This window comes from Antrostomus carolinensis, unplaced genomic scaffold (assembly GCF_000700745.2).
Source record: "Antrostomus carolinensis isolate BGI_N321 unplaced genomic scaffold, ASM70074v2 scaffold7941, whole genome shotgun sequence".
Lineage (NCBI taxonomy): Eukaryota > Metazoa > Chordata > Aves > Caprimulgiformes > Caprimulgidae > Antrostomus > Antrostomus carolinensis.
The window spans coordinates 45,614-62,220 of NW_010292044.1; the positions used below are offsets into that span (position 1 = coordinate 45,614).

At 35.6% G+C, this 16,607-nt stretch overlaps 1 protein-coding gene across 1 annotated transcript; it reads right to left on the bottom strand.

The window, feature by feature from the left end:
* Nucleotides 1-3,100: 3,100 nt before the first annotated feature.
* Nucleotides 3,101-16,392, bottom strand: AKAP6 (A-kinase anchoring protein 6). Its single transcript, XM_029087177.1, has 4 exons — nucleotides 16,282-16,392; nucleotides 14,968-15,081; nucleotides 9,164-12,636; nucleotides 3,101-4,023 (listed from the first exon to the last, which is right to left on the bottom strand). The coding sequence occupies exons 1-3, from the start codon at nucleotides 16,390-16,392 to the stop codon at nucleotides 9,205-9,207; spliced, it is 3,657 nt and encodes a 1,218-aa protein (XP_028943010.1). The 3' UTR covers nucleotides 3,101-4,023; nucleotides 9,164-9,204.
* Between the last annotated feature and the right edge of the window lie 215 nt (nucleotides 16,393-16,607).

Consider the following 16,607-nt stretch of genomic DNA (forward strand, 5'->3'; position numbering starts at 1 on the left):
CATGTTCATATATGGTCTAGTTCTTAAACACATTCCTAAAATCAGGGATGAAAATGCATTTGCTAAGCAAACAGTAGTCACATGAAAAATCTAAGTGATCCAGGTTGATAGAAAAGATATAAAAGACAGGGTGAGTCTGAAAAATTAGAAGCACAGCACTGAAGGCAATAGATCAGATGTCATTTGTTGGCCAAAATCCCTTTCAAAGTGATACTATTATTAGGAATAAGTTTGTAGAAACCTGTCAGTGAACGAGATTGACTTGGCTAAGGACTTGACATCCCTGTTAATCCTCTCAAGCCAAGTATGAGTACGGTCTACCCTAAACATTAATAACACTTTTCTGTGCACTGCAGCACAGGAACTTTTACACCATTGTTCCTGGTGTCTTGAAGAAAAAATAAAAATAGAAATCAACCCTTTTACCAGATACATTTTAGTCAAAACCTGTTGTTTTTCCTCAGCACAGGGGAATTGGAATAAAATTCTAAAATATGTGATGTGGGAGGCTATGTCATCTGTGGATCCTGTCACCAAGGAGGAAGGTTGAGACGCAATCTAACTGACAGTGAATTTTTGAGTTTATTGTGAAACAAGCAGGAACAATTTCATTATCTTTGCCTAGTTGTATGGTTAGTTGTACACATGTATATGATGAACAGCACAGCCAATCAGAATGACATAGAGATACCACCTAAATTTCTCTTACTGTAACAAAGGTGCAGAGGCACTGTTCCATAAAAAACTCTTTGACTTACCTTGGGAAAAAGGCAAATCATTAAGTGAGAAAGACTGGGGACATGGTTTACAAGGCTATCCATGTATAAAACTACTGTGATTACAAAACACCTTTTAAATTGTAGTCCCAGGCACGTGTTTTACCACCAGTATTAGTGTGCACTCCTTTTGTTTAGAGCAGAAGAGCTCTGGCTCTCCATGGAAGGAATGTGAAGCAGGCAGAAAAGGGAGATGCAGGTGTCAGGACCATTGCTGTCAAATGGCCTCCTCACCCATTGCAGGTGTTGTTCAAACATGAGCCAGGGAGTATGTGCAATAAAAAGCAGCCTATGAAATTTTAGGTGGGGATAAATGCTGCAGCAATCTTGCAGCATGCTTCTTCACCACAACAGAATTGCACCAGCAGGGAAGAGGATCTATACAGGAACCTATGTAAGGACTGATCTTAGAGGTATATTGGTACAGCAAGGTTAATTTTATCCTATACTAATATTTCTCTTTAGTGACTTAGCACTAGAAGTTCTCACAAGTTCTAGGCACAATTTGGCCTATGACTATTTGGCATATGACTTATACTAAGGCATGAACAAATCCTGTAGAGCGTATATCAGATATTTCTTTTCCCTTAGAAATCAATTTTTATTGACAACAAAATCCAATATATTCTGAGAAGAAAAATAAAAAAGGGTAAATCTTCTAACCATGCCAAAAAAGTAATAGTTGATAATGATGGGTCTTGTGTCACAGTCATAAAAATGATGACTTTATCTCGTGAGACCAAATAATATAGATCTGGGAATACTAGTTAAATTAAAATGTTCAGCATCTCTCAGAAAGGAACCACAGAAATTTGAGTTGTGGCCATATAATATTCCAGATATTGTATGATTAATATGTGGTTTATTGATTTGACAAGTACTACTATTTTCCCCCAGGAAAAGAGTGAATTTGTGGCAAATGGCCTAATAGAATAGTACAAGTAATTGATGGAGTTCTGCACAGTCTGTTGGGTGAGGTGACAGATCTGAAAAGCCTCTGACTTAGTTTTCCTGTCATCATAGTATAAGGTATGACTATAGTCAAAGTAAGTTTAAAAAAAATACAACATAAATCAGAAAATGCTAGGGAGAAAAAAAGAATTATTCTAAACTCAATCCATATGTCAAGACAATTATAGAAATAATATTTGAAATAATTCATAGATGAATGTAATTGCCACTGTATATATTTTACTAAAATGAGGAGTTATATTCCAAATTACTTTATATATAATTAAAAATATTTTAAAGATATTAAAGTGATCTTTAGCTATGTAGTTATACATTTTAAGCAATTATAGATTAACCTATTAGATTTGTACATGATACAAGATGTGCAAGAGCAGAAAAAATTACGGATTCCAAAGGCCCTCTTAAAAATTCCTTATTATTTACACTTTTCTTCAAGCTAAGAGTTGTTTCTGCTGCCCTACCCACATCATGGCCTACCCAAGGCTGCACAGTGGAAATTTAAGTTGAAAGATAAATAATTTGTCTGTTGTAGTAATAAGAAGATGTTAATAATTTGGAAAACATGAGGGTTTTTTTTTAATTCCTGTTCTTTCAGTGTTACTTTAATATATCAACTCATCAGTATAGTTCCTCTAAACTACTAACTAAGCTTGTCAAACTGATGCACATTTTTTAAAGGAAGAAAAATGTTGAAGTTTTTTGTAAAAACTTTTATATACCTGGAAAAATAATGATAGAGGGTGGTATAGGAGACCATTCCTTGCCTTTTAACTTTCCTGACATCCCTTCCAAATACTGTTTTTAGGAGATGAATGCTATGTTGGCAGAGATAAGTTATAAAGCTGTCTGGCTCGTTTTGGTCACCCAGTGTAGTTTTAGCACATGATAAAAACATTTTAAATATACAGTCTGTGTCATTGAAACAGCCAATTGTAAAAGTGTCTATATAAATATATATAAAGCTCATTCAATATAATTATGTAAATTAATGACATTTTAAGAATCAGACAAAAAACTGTTAATGATAATCAAAGACAAGATCTGTTTGATCAAAAGAAAAGTGTGTTTGATCATTGCCACCACTGCAGTTGCCAATGTACAGTTTAAACCACTAAATATTTGTGTCTCCTTGTTTGTCCCAAAAGACCCACAGAATCTTTAATGAAAAGGTTCTTTACCTCTGAGCCAGGTAATACAAATCTTCACCAGCTATTGAATTGTGTACCTCTAGGGAACACTGGCAAACAAAAACATATTCTTCTGTACCCGATAAAGCATTCTGTTCTTGGAACGCAGGTAAAACAGATCACCAGTTCTGCTTTTTTTTCCCCAATAAACTATGTTTATTATGCCAATTCTAATTACCATGCAATCTAATGGTTTTAAGGCTTATATTTTCCACATCACTGGACATCACAAACATGAAAGCATTTTATACTGTCATTATACATCAATGTTTGCACTTGGTTATACATATATACAGAAATTATTCACACATCTTAACCTTGCTATTTCCTCCTTTCAAACCAACATAATTTTACTGTGAAAGCAGCTTTTTAATATACGGTATAAGAAATACAGCAAGGCACACATTTTTTAAAAACTTTTTTTCTCATTACCACCTCAAGAAGCATAAAAAACCAAAATGTTGTACTTAATTCAGTAGAATGTCAACAGTTCCTAATATACAACACCATGTAGTTGTTTCTTGAAGTGTTGCATAGATTAAATTTAAAAATTAAATAAATAAAATGCCATTTAATTGCTTAAATTTTAGACGTATTGAATCAGGAGGACTAATAACTTCTTTTTGCTGCAATCCAATAAAATCATCGCTTTAAAAGTAAAATAGTTTCAATAAACTTATGCAATATACACATAAATATTAAATTTGATACATAAAATAGAAGAGTACTGTCAGGTACAGTTCAGAAAAGATGAACCAGACTGATCATTAATTCTGTGGAACTTCCAAACTTTAAAGAACAGAACCAGTGATAAGTAGTACAGGAGCATCCAGTTTAAGAAGGGGAGGTCATTAGAGGTAGCTTGGGAGAGGAATCCCTATGAAAGCAAATGGCCTTGCTACTATACAAAATGATCACTGAAATAGGACTAGCATATGCAGCCTGATCACAAAGCCAACATGGACAAATCACATTTGGAAAGAAAATTTATCTTGGTAGTCAGTGTAATGAAAGGCAGTGATACAATGGAATTGGAGGTCATCCCAGGGTTTACAGGATGAACCTGCACCTGAATTGCAGCCAAGTTTCTAAAAGGAAACAAAAAAGTAATAGTAGGTTACAGAAAATGAAGTTTTATTTGCAAAACATAGCTCTTCCAGAACAACCATAGATAGTCATTAAATGATCACACGCCAGAGCCTTTAATGCAGAAGCATACAATAGGCAAACAATGACTTTTAACAGCCTGAGGTACAAGTTAGTGTAAAAAATTGTATTGATGTAGAAAACTCATTGATTTTTGTAGGGACTTTGTTTCTAAAGAAACAAGGGAAGTCATCAAATCTGACCTTTTCCCTGGATCCTGTCCTCATCCTTACCTGCAAACTTACCTTCAGTGCACTCAAAAGTGCACTCATCAATCAAAACACAGGAATTTTTAAAAGCCAAGCAACAAAAAGATCTACCTATCACTTATTTTAATATTTATGTAAACATATAGAATCAAATCTTAATGGAGAAGAGGAAAGGATTGTCACAGAAGTGGTCCATGAATCGAATTGTCAGTGTCATCACTGTATTTTTAAACTGTAAATAGCTATTTAGACACTTCTAGTACCAGCAATGAGTAAATTTTCATATTATAGAATTATCCAGCTCAGAATTTAGGGTTAAACTATTCATCAAAGAGCAGAGGCTTATGATGAGGATTATGAAGAAATAACTGTCAGAATACAGCTCAAAGATTAGTGCAAAATACATCTCAGGCATTTCCTAGGAGGTATTCCAGACATGCGTTATGTGCCTTCCAAATTAAGCAGGAATATCTAGATCTATCCTGTTGTCTTCTGCTTTGACCTTTGCTGTAACTTACCACCACATGCCCCCCCATTTATAGAAGAAGTATACTGAGATGAAAGTGGTGAAAATCTCTACAGTTTGTTTAGAAATTAATGAAGAACTGATCTGAATAAAGGGGAAGATTGTATCAAAAGGTTTCTACAACTCTGGCACGAGTTTCACATATGTATCATAAGAAAAGCTTCACTGATGGATTATGTCAGGTTTTCCAAAAGTTAAGTAATTCACAGACAATACAAGATTATCTGTTTATTCTATTTAATTTTTTTAAAGTCAGCTACTGTAAGGACCTAAAAAGTCACACTGTATTAAGCTCTATAAAGAAACATTATAGTATCTACCTCCCTATAAAAACCTCTAGGAAAAAAAATGGTAGGCAAAGATTTAGATTATTCTTGTAGTTCCAGTATCTAAAAGTAAATTATTATATATTAAGTATTGTGTAAACCTGTATATTATTTTTCTCCTGTAATGAATAACTAGCTAAATCCTCTGCATTTACGTATCATCTTTTATCTGTGGATCTCAAAACACTCTTCAGTGAATAAATCATACTTCACAGGTCCCATTGATCACTATTCTCATTATTTTGTTGCTAAAGAAACTGAGGCAAGGAAGGAATAAGTCATACAAAAAAACCTATTGCTGAGCAGGAAATAACAGTCAGGCCTTCTGAGTTCCAGTCCTGGGTTTCTCCTGGCTATTGTATGGGCAGGATATTCTGGCTAACATTGCAGCACTGTCAGTTAAAACCAATTTATCTTTCTTAAGCCCAGGTAAAATATTTTTTCCCTAAATTAAGTTAAATTTCAAGTTTAAATTACAAATTTCACACATAAGGATGGAAATAGCATTTGTGACTTGCTTGTAAGAACCAACAGATTACACACAGAAGTCTAATTTATCCTCTAGAAAAGACTTCGGACAATTCACAGAAACCTCCTTAATGTATTGATCTCTACACATGTTGAATATGTAACAATAAATTCCCATCCCATTGGGAAGTCATAGGTCACAGTGACAGCAGAAGACTGCATGATTTCATATACAGAAAGACAGTTCCTTTGAGCTGTTCCCTACTTGAGAAATAAAATCAGCATAGCTTTATGAGCACATCTGTTGAAGAACTCTGTGTTGGCTCGTATGAGAGACTAGTCAGTGATGATAAAGATATCTTTAAGCCTGCTTATAGAATTGTTATTATTTTCCCATAATGGTATTTTTTTTTCTTTCTTTTTTTCTTCTTTGTAGCATACTGCTAAATAAAAGGCAAAAATATTTTCTGCACTATTACTTTTATCCTCCTGTACAGCTAAGGCAAATACTAAAACAGCATAAAATCAAACTACACTTGAAACTATGCCTTTTTCAGCTTTGAATTCTCAGTATGCTTTTAAGGTACACATATACTACAGATTATTTTTCTCTAAGTATTGCAGCTACACATGGAATTACACATTTAAATGAGCTTACAGCACAGGTGCTACAGGAAAAATAATGGTGTTTGCCATTTATCTTTCAAATTAAATAATGTGTTTTTAAATAGTAACTTTTTTCATAATACACTTATGGGAACAACATTTATCTGTCACATTTTAAAAGATGTATTAGTAATAAATGTAAATTACCTTTGGAAAATCAGTAATTAGCCTCATCAAAAAATAAACAATCTGCCACCAAAAAGATAATCTTTAGCATAGTTAAGTATAATAACTGTTATTTGAATAAGTTAACAAATTAGGATAGATTGCTTCTGTAATTCATTCCCCATAGCATGAGAGATGAAGTTAAAGCACCAAGATTGTGAATGGGGGAAGGGAGCTCAGACTTTAGTGAAACCAAATCTAGCAGCTCATATTTTCACTTTTTGATGTGCCAGAGACAAACTATATGTATCCTAGGGGTTTACTACTGGGAATAATATAGTACATAGTTTCCATGGAAGCAATGCTATATGTATCAGTTAAGAACCAGTATATCTTCTTAAATGTAAAAAGGGGGATGTAGTGTGAAGGGCTTTGTTACCTTAAAAATATTTGTCAACCCCTGGGCAAAAATTAAAACTATAACATAACCTTATCAAGTTGTTGCATACAGATTCTGCATTACATTTTTTTGCTTTGTGGGGCATTTTTTAATATCTCCATCCTCTATGTCTAATCTTAGTCTTTACACCTTTTTAAATGCATATTGCTATATCCCAGTCTTATGAAAAACACAGCTGGCTACTGTGTAAGAAACTATGAAGCTCTGAAGAGTGAGGGAACATTTACACAGTATTTTGAGATCCTCAGAAGAAAAGTACTAATGAATTGAAAAGATATATTATTATCTTCATCAGTGAAAGAATGAGAACAAGAATAAAATCACACTCACTATAGTAAGTATTCTTCCTCAAATTAATATTATAAAAATGAGTGAAAAAAGTAAGAAAACTAATAAAACAGTAATTTAGGAAAAGCTTATTTTTACATAATTATAACTTATCAACCTCAGACTTTTGTCATCATCTCAATTTTGAAATAGAGGATTCCGTACACACATAATCCTTTTAATGTAATTCCAGAATATATAGTATCATCTATGAGTTTTGTAATTCCCAGTTGATTTCCATTTCTTCTCCAGTTGTTTGGGTGTCTCCAAGCATTAACCTTATTGGCAATGAACAGGTAGTGATAGCACATTTCAAAGCCATTCAAGAAATATCCTCTTTGCTATGACGGTTCCAAGATAATGCATCATTCAAATATGTGTCAAAAGATATCGTGGCAAGCTGTAGGCTATTGCTGTCCTAACTGAAAGGCTTTGCTAGACATATTTATACATATGTGAATGTGTGAATGTTGGGTGAACCGCCAATATGAGCAAAAGAAAAGCCCAAAGCATAGTAATACAATACAACAAAATCAGGAAACAGAAGTTCAATATCTAATAGCAGCAATCTATTTTGTATAAATAGACCCAGTTCCTCTGCTACAGCTACACAGTTTGCAATAGGAGAGTACTAGTGGTTTTTGTGGGGAGTGAAGAGTAACAGCATTTTCTCCTATCAACATCATGGAATCATAGAATAACTTTGGTTGGAAGGAAGTTTGAATGTCAACTGGTCTAACCTCCTGCTGACAGGAAGGCTATTTTCAAAGGTAGATCAGATTATTCAGGGCCACATCCACCTGAATTTTGAAAATCTCCAAGGATGGAGATTCCAGAACTGTCTGGGAAAACCTGCTCCTGTGCTCAGCCTTGTGTCTTATTGGAAATTACCATGCTACAGCTTCTGGCAAGCAGCAGTATTTGGAATTGGAGTGGCATTTGGACTTGCCATGTTGGCTCTGGTCTACTAGAGGAGTGTTTCCAAAGACTAATGGCATTCTCATACAGCTATGTTGGCTTTTGGGTCACCAAACAACTGATGAGATGCAAAGCAGCAGTGCTATACGCTAGGATCTGATCCAGAAGTTGCTTTTGTAGATCTTCTTTTGTTGTTAAATTTGTAGTTATTGTTAGACATTTATGTGAGGTCAGAAACTCCAGATCTAAACCACTTTCAAACTTTGGAAGAGATCAGAGACACTTTTTCATCTCAGGTTCCACCATCTTCTTTTTCAAAATGCTTATCACAAAATAGAACCGAAGCTTCCAGTACTGCTGTGTGGCTATCAGTTTCCATTTGCTTTGGTATTCAGGTCTTTATTGTACATTACCCTCACATTATACTCTTTAATGATGTTGCAAAGTTTTCTTATTTTGGTAACCTCAACTTTAGGCCTAACACTGTGTTGTAATAATTGTGTCCTTAATAATGGTTTGCTGAACTTAAATCATGGTAAGTTGACATCAAGAGATGCCTTATTATCTCTCTATTTATTCTCCAGTCTGCTTAGCCATTGTTCATGGCTTGTCTGGAAATATTGTAGGACTCCAACCCTAGTTACCCAAAATTCTTGTAAAATCAGAAGTTCAGCTTCATCAAGTGCTTTTGAACACCTCAGAAGGCCAGCGGACTGTGGAGAATGAGATCAATGAGTAGAGCTGGCTTCTGGTTCCACAGCTCAGTTGAGGAGGGAAGAGGAGGCTGACATAGAAATACTACTTTTGAAGAATTTGCAAGATCTGCAAGATAGCAGATTTGTTCCAGAAGAGAGCAGCTCCAGTCAGTGCAATGCCAAAGGGCAAGAAGAAGTTAGTATTCCCTGCAACTGTTGACCAGTGGCATGTAAATTAGGATCACAGTACAATCAAAACAAATTATATAGCATCATTAATAAAACAGAAGCCCTGGATGGTGATTCATCTCCTTCATTGTACAAAAATGTATTTAAAAATAAAGAAAAAAAAAAAAGAATGTGCAACTTGTAGAGTACATACCTGTTTTTAGGATAATGTACATGCCTGAAGAGGGTTACATTCTATCTGTGCATATTTATATGTCTTTCCTTATGAAGATTCAGGAGATTTTCTTCACAAGTAAGAGTTTTATTGTTCTGATGCAAAACATCTTTTTTCTGTGAATGGCCAGGCTTTAACTGAAACTCCATAGCTGAAGCCTCTTCCAAAGAAGCAACACATCCTTTGAGCTCTTCAGTTCCAGGTGATTTTCCTGTACTACTCTTTTTAGTGCTAAGCCCTGGAGAATTCTTTTCCAAACCTTTAGTTTGCCCATCTGAAATCAGCAAATCATCATCAGCATTTTTCAAATTGTTTGATGCACTTTGTTTGTTAGGACCGGGAACGTTTTTATCATTGTCATTGTTGCATAAGAAAGATAAATCCCTACCTTCAGATGAAGTTTTATTTTCTTCTAATGTTTCTAGAGTGACTTCACCTAGTGACTCTGAAGACGTCTTGGAAATAATGTTAGAAATTTGTTGCAGCTGCTCAACTTGTGCTTCAGTAGTACCATTAGAAATGGATTGCTGCTGCTCAACCCGTTCTTCCTCAGGACAGGCTTCAAAAAAGCATTCAATATTTTCTCTCTCATCTGTGAAGTCCAGTGGCACAGGAGTGCTGCTCTTTTCCTCTATGTATTTGATTACTTCTCCACAGTCACTATCATGAGAAGAAAGTGAAAGATAAGAATAGAAGTCCCCTTTTCTTAGCTGAATGGGTCTATGAGAGTGTTCTAACACTTTTTCCTTGATCTGTGCTAATGAAGCCGGAGCAGATGACTCACATTCAGGTTGTGACTTACTTTTCAAAGCTGTTGATGCCATGTCTATTATCTCCCTCACAAAATTGTGCACTGAGCCATCTTCCATGTTTCTTTTATCAAAAGCAGCAGATTCACAGTTACAGCACAAATCAGGACCATTGACTGAGGAGTCGTATTCTGCTTCATTGGATTTCAAGGCTGTACAGCAATCAGTAGACTTGTCAGTAATGCTTATTCTAGGTTGTTGACAATTAGGTAAGGATGTCTGTAAAGCTGTATCTTGTATGTCTACACAATTAATTTCTGAGGAAGATTCAAGACAAAGCTTCTTAGCAGGAGAGGAAGCAACAGCATGATGATCAGGCTGAAGATAACTTTGACATTCTTTTGGAGGGTTTCTGGATCCATCTGATGACAGAACAGTCTCCTTGCCATCCATATGTGAATCATCTGAACTGTCTGTAAATGCTTCACAGATACAACATTCATTTTCAACTTCTCTAACATCAAGTGATGCATGAGTTTTGGGAGCTGCTGATGTTCTAACAAGATCTTCCTTTTGACTGCCAAGAGTATTTTCAATGTTGCCATTCTCCATATCATCCACAAGCTGATCCTTCACAATCTGAGAGAGATCTTTCATCAGGTGACTCTTTGTCCCTTTTTCACGATCACGTGGTACACTCTTACTATTGCCATTATTTTCTGATATTTTCTGTACTGAACCATTCAATAGTGTTTCAATGTTCAATGTATCTGTGGCTTTTGATGTCTCATTACTAACTTTACTATGCTGAATTTCATCACTGAGGTTACTTTTTCTCTTCTCCCTTGTCAAAGAAAATTTTGGTCTAATCCAAGTTTGAAGCTCATTTTTTATATAATCAAGTCCTGAAATTAAATGGCATTCTTCATAAATATCCTCATCAGTTGCTATACTGGAGTCATCATCTTCATCTTTGATACCTAGCTCTTCCTCAGTTAAGGTAAGGGTGGAACTTGAAAGCAAATCACTGTCATCTTCATCATCAGTACAAGCAGAAGTGCAGGAGACATTAACAATCATGCTGACATTGACATCGCTCTCATCAGCTACAGATCTATTAAGATGTTTTCTAAATGATGCATTTGAATCTGCTATTTTATTTCTGTGAAGTACAATGTCTTCAGAGCAAAGAGAAAGATCCTCACTGCTGCTGAGTTCAGTGAGAGAAGCTGCTGAGTCTTCGTTGATTGAGGATGCAATATCTACAGACAGCTGTCCAGTGAAAGACATTTTTTGAGAGTTACTTTGCAGTGTTATATCAGAGATGCTGCGCTTTATTTTTTGATCTAAAGGACTCTGAATATTCTCTAAGCGATTCAAAAGATCCAATGTCCTTTTACTGAGCTCTCCAACAGAATCACTGCTTGCACTTATGTCTCCTGAGCCATGATGACTAAAAAGGTCTTCATTGCTTTTGTAAGAAGTCAGCCAGCTCTCCAAAGAGGTGCTTCGCTGAAGACCGTCTCCACTTTTAAAAATACCTGAGCTGAACAAATCACCTACTACAGATAGAGATTCTAATGAAGAACTACGAGACAAAGTTGAAACCTGCCTTGTGTTCTCTGTAACAGTTAATTTTCTTATAGTTTCTACAGATTTACAGGAGTTGGGATCTGGTTCTCCAGGGATACTTGCCAGAGTATGGTCATGAATTAACCCATCTGGTTGTGACTCTCTAGGATTATTTTCAGATTTACCAGGTATTTTATCAAAACAAAAGCCATGAAACAAACTGCCCTCTGTATGTGTTTTTTCAATTTGTGATTGTTTCATTATCACTGGTAATCTGAATTTGGAGCCTTGAAGATACGAGTAATCATAGAATGTAAACACATCAGGTTTTCCTTGCAATTCTTCTAGACAAACAGGGTTACACATGGTAATGCTGTCCAAATCCTCATCAGTTTCATGTCCACAACGTGCAGAAGGTGCCAGCTGGAAATCATCTGAGAGACTAGCATGGTCTTCTTCATCTTGTTTTATTTTTTGTTTTATTACACTGACTATATCATCCACTTGAGTTTCTTCATGCCCAGTTTCAGGATTACTTTGAGTACTTTCAATATCATTTAGCAAAAAAATTTCTGAATTATTTGTAGTTTCTGTATCACATTCACTCACTATCCCACTCTCACTCTCAGAATGCCTGCTTATGTTTCCACTCTGATACATATAGTTATATGGTTTTGCCAATGTAGTCCCCCCTATGAGGTCTGGCAGGGATTTGGTAGAAGAAAATGATGAGTCTTTACTAAGACTTTTGTTTAGAATGTTAGACTGTGTTACACTGGAGAGTTTGGATGTTTTTTTCAAAAAGGGCATGTGTTTTTTTTCTGATAATTCAATATTATGAAGACTATAGACCTGATAGATGTGAGGATTTGGTGGGGAAGTAATGTTGGGATAATAAAGAGGACTTCCACGATCACTGATATTTTCATCTTCATTCACATTGTTATCAACACATTCTTCAGAAGCAGGTTTCTGGTTTACATCCTCCTTCTTGAGTTCCTGATCTGGATCACTTAAGTCTTCATGAATACTGATCAGCTTATTGCTTATGTCAGTTTCATCCCATTCTAGTGCATCTTCACTTGGACCATTTAGATCCATCAGACTGGGATCAATAACATTCAGAGGCTCCTGTAAAAAAAAAAAAAAGTCAAGGATTAAAAATATTTACAGATGCACTTTAAATATGCTTCCACTGAAATCGCGTAAGTAAATTAATGGGAGTAAAATGCATTTCTGGAACAATGATCACTATCAGGCTTTTAATTTTGTTACATTTTGTGTACCATTAAAATGATCAATTAAAAAGAAACCTAATAAATTTTGCATGATTTCTCAGTCATCATAGGGTTTCTTCTCTTATTTGTGATCATACTATAACACACAAATGTGACTTTTCTTTAATATAGATTAACTGTGGTGAGTCACTTTATGTGTAACAAGCTTTAACCATTCTGCAGAATCACATAGGAGACAGTGAGTGTGTAAAAATGTAAAATTAGTAAAAAATGTGCAATTAGTGCTTTACTATGTTGCATATATAAGAATCTCTCTTAGCCTCCTTAAGTTTAAGAGTTAAGATAAAAATGATTTATTAAATGATTTTTGAAATGTTTATAGCACACTTTTGTGTTGTTAGCTTTAAAACAACAGAGCTAATGTTCTGGAAATCACAAGATTTTATGAATTTTTATTAGAATTTCTATTTATTCTTTACCTGATAATAAAGGCAGTACTAATAACCAGCAAGTAAGACTAATGAATGTTAATATCTTCAGCTGTAAGTACAATCAATCAGTCTAATCAAATACTACATGAATTTTAAATATTGTCTGTGCTGACAACTTTCTCTGGGAAAGGCTAATAAATAATTGAGATAAGCTTAGTTTGCTTTTTTTAAGACGTTTGCAGATTTCTAGTAATATTTGTTATTATGGGTTTAGAACATATACTGTCAAGAATTTTTCCTTCTAGAAACATGTGTGGGAGAAAAAGAACACCTTGACAACTTTTCTCACTCAAATGTGATGTGTCAAATGGCCAGCAGTACCAACTTACCTTAAACCCCTCAAAAGAAATAGAAGTGGTCCCTGATTTTGAGACTGGCTCTCTGGGTACAAATTAATTTCATTTTATTTTTCTGTTATTGAGAGGCATCAGCTTTAGGGAAGACTTTGCTTATACAATAAGTCTTGTAATGGAACTGTTAACTAATGTAGAATTGTTCAGTTTAAATCGTCTTAACAGCTGAGCAATGATCACTGCATCCAGAAAAACAAGAACTTTTTCCAAAAAAACCCCTTTCAACTATGACCTCTCACTCTCTTGAGCTTTCTTAGAGCAAGTTTTGTTTTTCAAGTACAGCACTGATCACACGCCAAACAGCAATCTAAATCACAACAAACTTAAAAAGTTACCGAAATACAAGGAGATAAAATGAGGCTGTAGTCCAGTGAAGTGCAGTTGTACACAACTTAGTTACTGACTTAGATCCATCAAGACTCGGCCAAGGTTAACTGTGCAGGAGAAGGCACATATCTCTGACTTTGATTCTCAGCTGGGAACTCTCTCTTTGAAGTAGGAACTAAAGCTGCTTATCCCTTTTGTGAGAAGTCAGGGGATGTTCTCCAACAGCTCAATAGTTAGGGGATTGATTTTGGGTGTGGGACATTTTGTCAGGCTGAGCATGAGACATGAACCAGGTTCCCATTCTCTCAGGCAAAGCCCTACCTACACATTGTTCTGAAAAGAAACCTGCTTCTCCTGTTTCATTTTGCATAAAACAATTAAATATTAATTGGGTCACAGATAGATTAGGAGACTTTTATCCTGCAGTGCAGTGTTCAGCACATTTGACTGGCAAGAGGCACAGACAGACATCTCTAGCAAATCTCTGCTCCAATGTCTATTTAATTATGGATATAGGTGGCACTGTTTCTGTGCAAGACACAAGGCTATCTCATCCCAGTATGTCCAGTGGCTAAACAACTCAACTGAAATAAGGAGGAATTATTTTACCCAAATAGGGCAGAGCAGTTATCCATCATTCAGCAGGGTAATATGATTACTAATATATTTGATAAACCAAGACATTCTCCATGCAGGTTAAATCTATGTCTTCATGCTTCATTTGGTTTAGTCATAAGGTAGTTCCCTGAGTACTGCAGCTGTGTTAAGGTATCACATATAATCAAGGGCAGAAATATGGGTGCCAAAGAATTTTTTCCTCCTTGGCAGGTTAGGAGGCTTTTGGGATTTCGAGAATCTGTCATATCTAATGTGGAAGGCTAAAGTCTCTTTGTGGATCTACCTACTCCAAAGATTTTATGGAGCAAATTTGTTAGAGTCCTTTTTTTTTTTTTCCCCTGTGTAAGACATTGGCTTCTGATAACTTAAATGTTAAATTCCCATGAAAACACTCATTTTCTAGTCAACTACAGCTATCAGAGCAGTTCTGCACACTGTGGAGTTCTGAAATCCATATTCGGATTTGCCAGTTTGCCATGTTTTCATAATGGTTCCTGGTTGGTATTTAGTTGAACCCAGCTTCCCACTTGTAGCTGACTCTAAACCAACCTGCAAGTAAAAACTGGTGCAAGAGAATGACAATAATTAAATTAAGTTAGTTTGAAAACTTGTTAGTTTAAACAAGAAACCAGCTACAATTACTCATTTTCTCTGTGGCAAGTTTTACGACTTTCATACTTATTATTAGGAAGACATTGCAGTGAAAAGTTTCCTAAACCGCTCAATTTTACTGTTTTAAGTGTCTACCAGCTGCAAAAAGAAATTCCCGAAGGCAGGAAATCAGCAGCAGGTTCCAAGGATTTTATGTTCCGTAGAATCTGATTTTGTTTCTCAAAAACAAAACATTTAGTTCTTATTGGTCAGGAAGATAACCTTCCCCCTGTAAATCAGCACTTGGCTGCCTTGTTTGTTCTGCAAGTCAGATGGACTAAAACAATAAAACATGTAGAGTTGTGACCTCAGCTCATTCATCTTCACTGAGTGCTCCGTACTTCAAAGCCTATTTTTTGTTCTTCAAATGTACATGCTTTTCCTGAGACCTGGTATATACGCAGAAGTTGTGCAGGCAGAGCAATGACAGTAAGGGACTTGATTTTTTTTTTTCTGATTGTCACAGCTATACTTCCAAAGGCTGTTATGTAGATATAGTCATTTTACCAGCATAGCCTTCTCTGTCCAAGGAACTGACCGAATAGATATTAGTGAATTATTATTTTTCTTATAAGTATCATCTCAACTTTAGTGGTTATCAGCTACATTGGCAGCCCTTCCCAAGTGCAGACCAAGTTTTAACTTTGAAACAAACCACTCAGCTTAAGTTACAAACATTTTGTATTTGGCATTTTTAGCAGGAGTATATATTTTCCCTTTCTTTCTTACAAAATTTAGCAAGCTGCTCAAACAAGAAAGAGATTTTAGACATTGAGGTAGTTGTTGGAGAGAGCAGCAGCATACAGACTCTTGAATAAAGCTCTGGAGTGGCATCACTCCAGCCTGTTTGCACTGACAGCTAAAAGCCAGGAATCTCTGAGGACTATTTTTATCATGTCAGATGTCTCCTTATCAGGCTGCTCAGTGCATAGGTAGGGTACTGGAGGATTAGAATTATCATGATAGTAATAGATTATTAGGTCTTGCCAACAGAACACTTAAGAAGTTCCCCAAACTGATCCTTTACTTGGTGTTATACAGAGGTTGGGAGGTACAACACTGTAAGTGTCAGAGCTAAATTCTGATTTATCACTTTACTGGGAAAAAATGCTGTTGTTTCTTCTGTCTATCTCGTTTTTCATTCCGAATGACTGTATAGTATTGCACAAGGCATCCTTTATACAAAGCAGACAAATCTTCTATTACCATTTCCAGTTGGGAAAACTTTACTCATGTGAGAGCTGCACCATGTTTTCTGTCCCATTTCAGTTAATGATGAATGTAGCTTCCCTACAGGGTTTGCACTTCCACACTCGAAAGAATGTTTTACCTAGCCTGGTTCAATGTATCACTCCTCAACCCTCAAATACCCAACAAGAAAGGGGTCTGTCACAGACAGATATGCTGATCTCCACATATATGAC

Excerpts from the sequence above, each read along its gene's own strand:
- AKAP6 (XM_029087177.1), bottom strand. The coding sequence starts at position 16,392 with ATGGTAATAGAAGATTTGTCTGCTTTGTATAAAGGATGCCTTGTGCAA. Across the intron at positions 15,082-16,281 it reads AACAACAGCATTTTTTCCCA|GTTGGTTTAGAGTCAGCTAC; the intron begins GTAAAGTGATAA and ends TTTTACTTGCAG. Across the intron at positions 12,637-14,967 it reads ATGGATTTCAGAACTCCACA|GAGCCTCTGAATGTTATTGA; the intron begins GTGTGCAGAACT and ends TTTTTTTTACAG.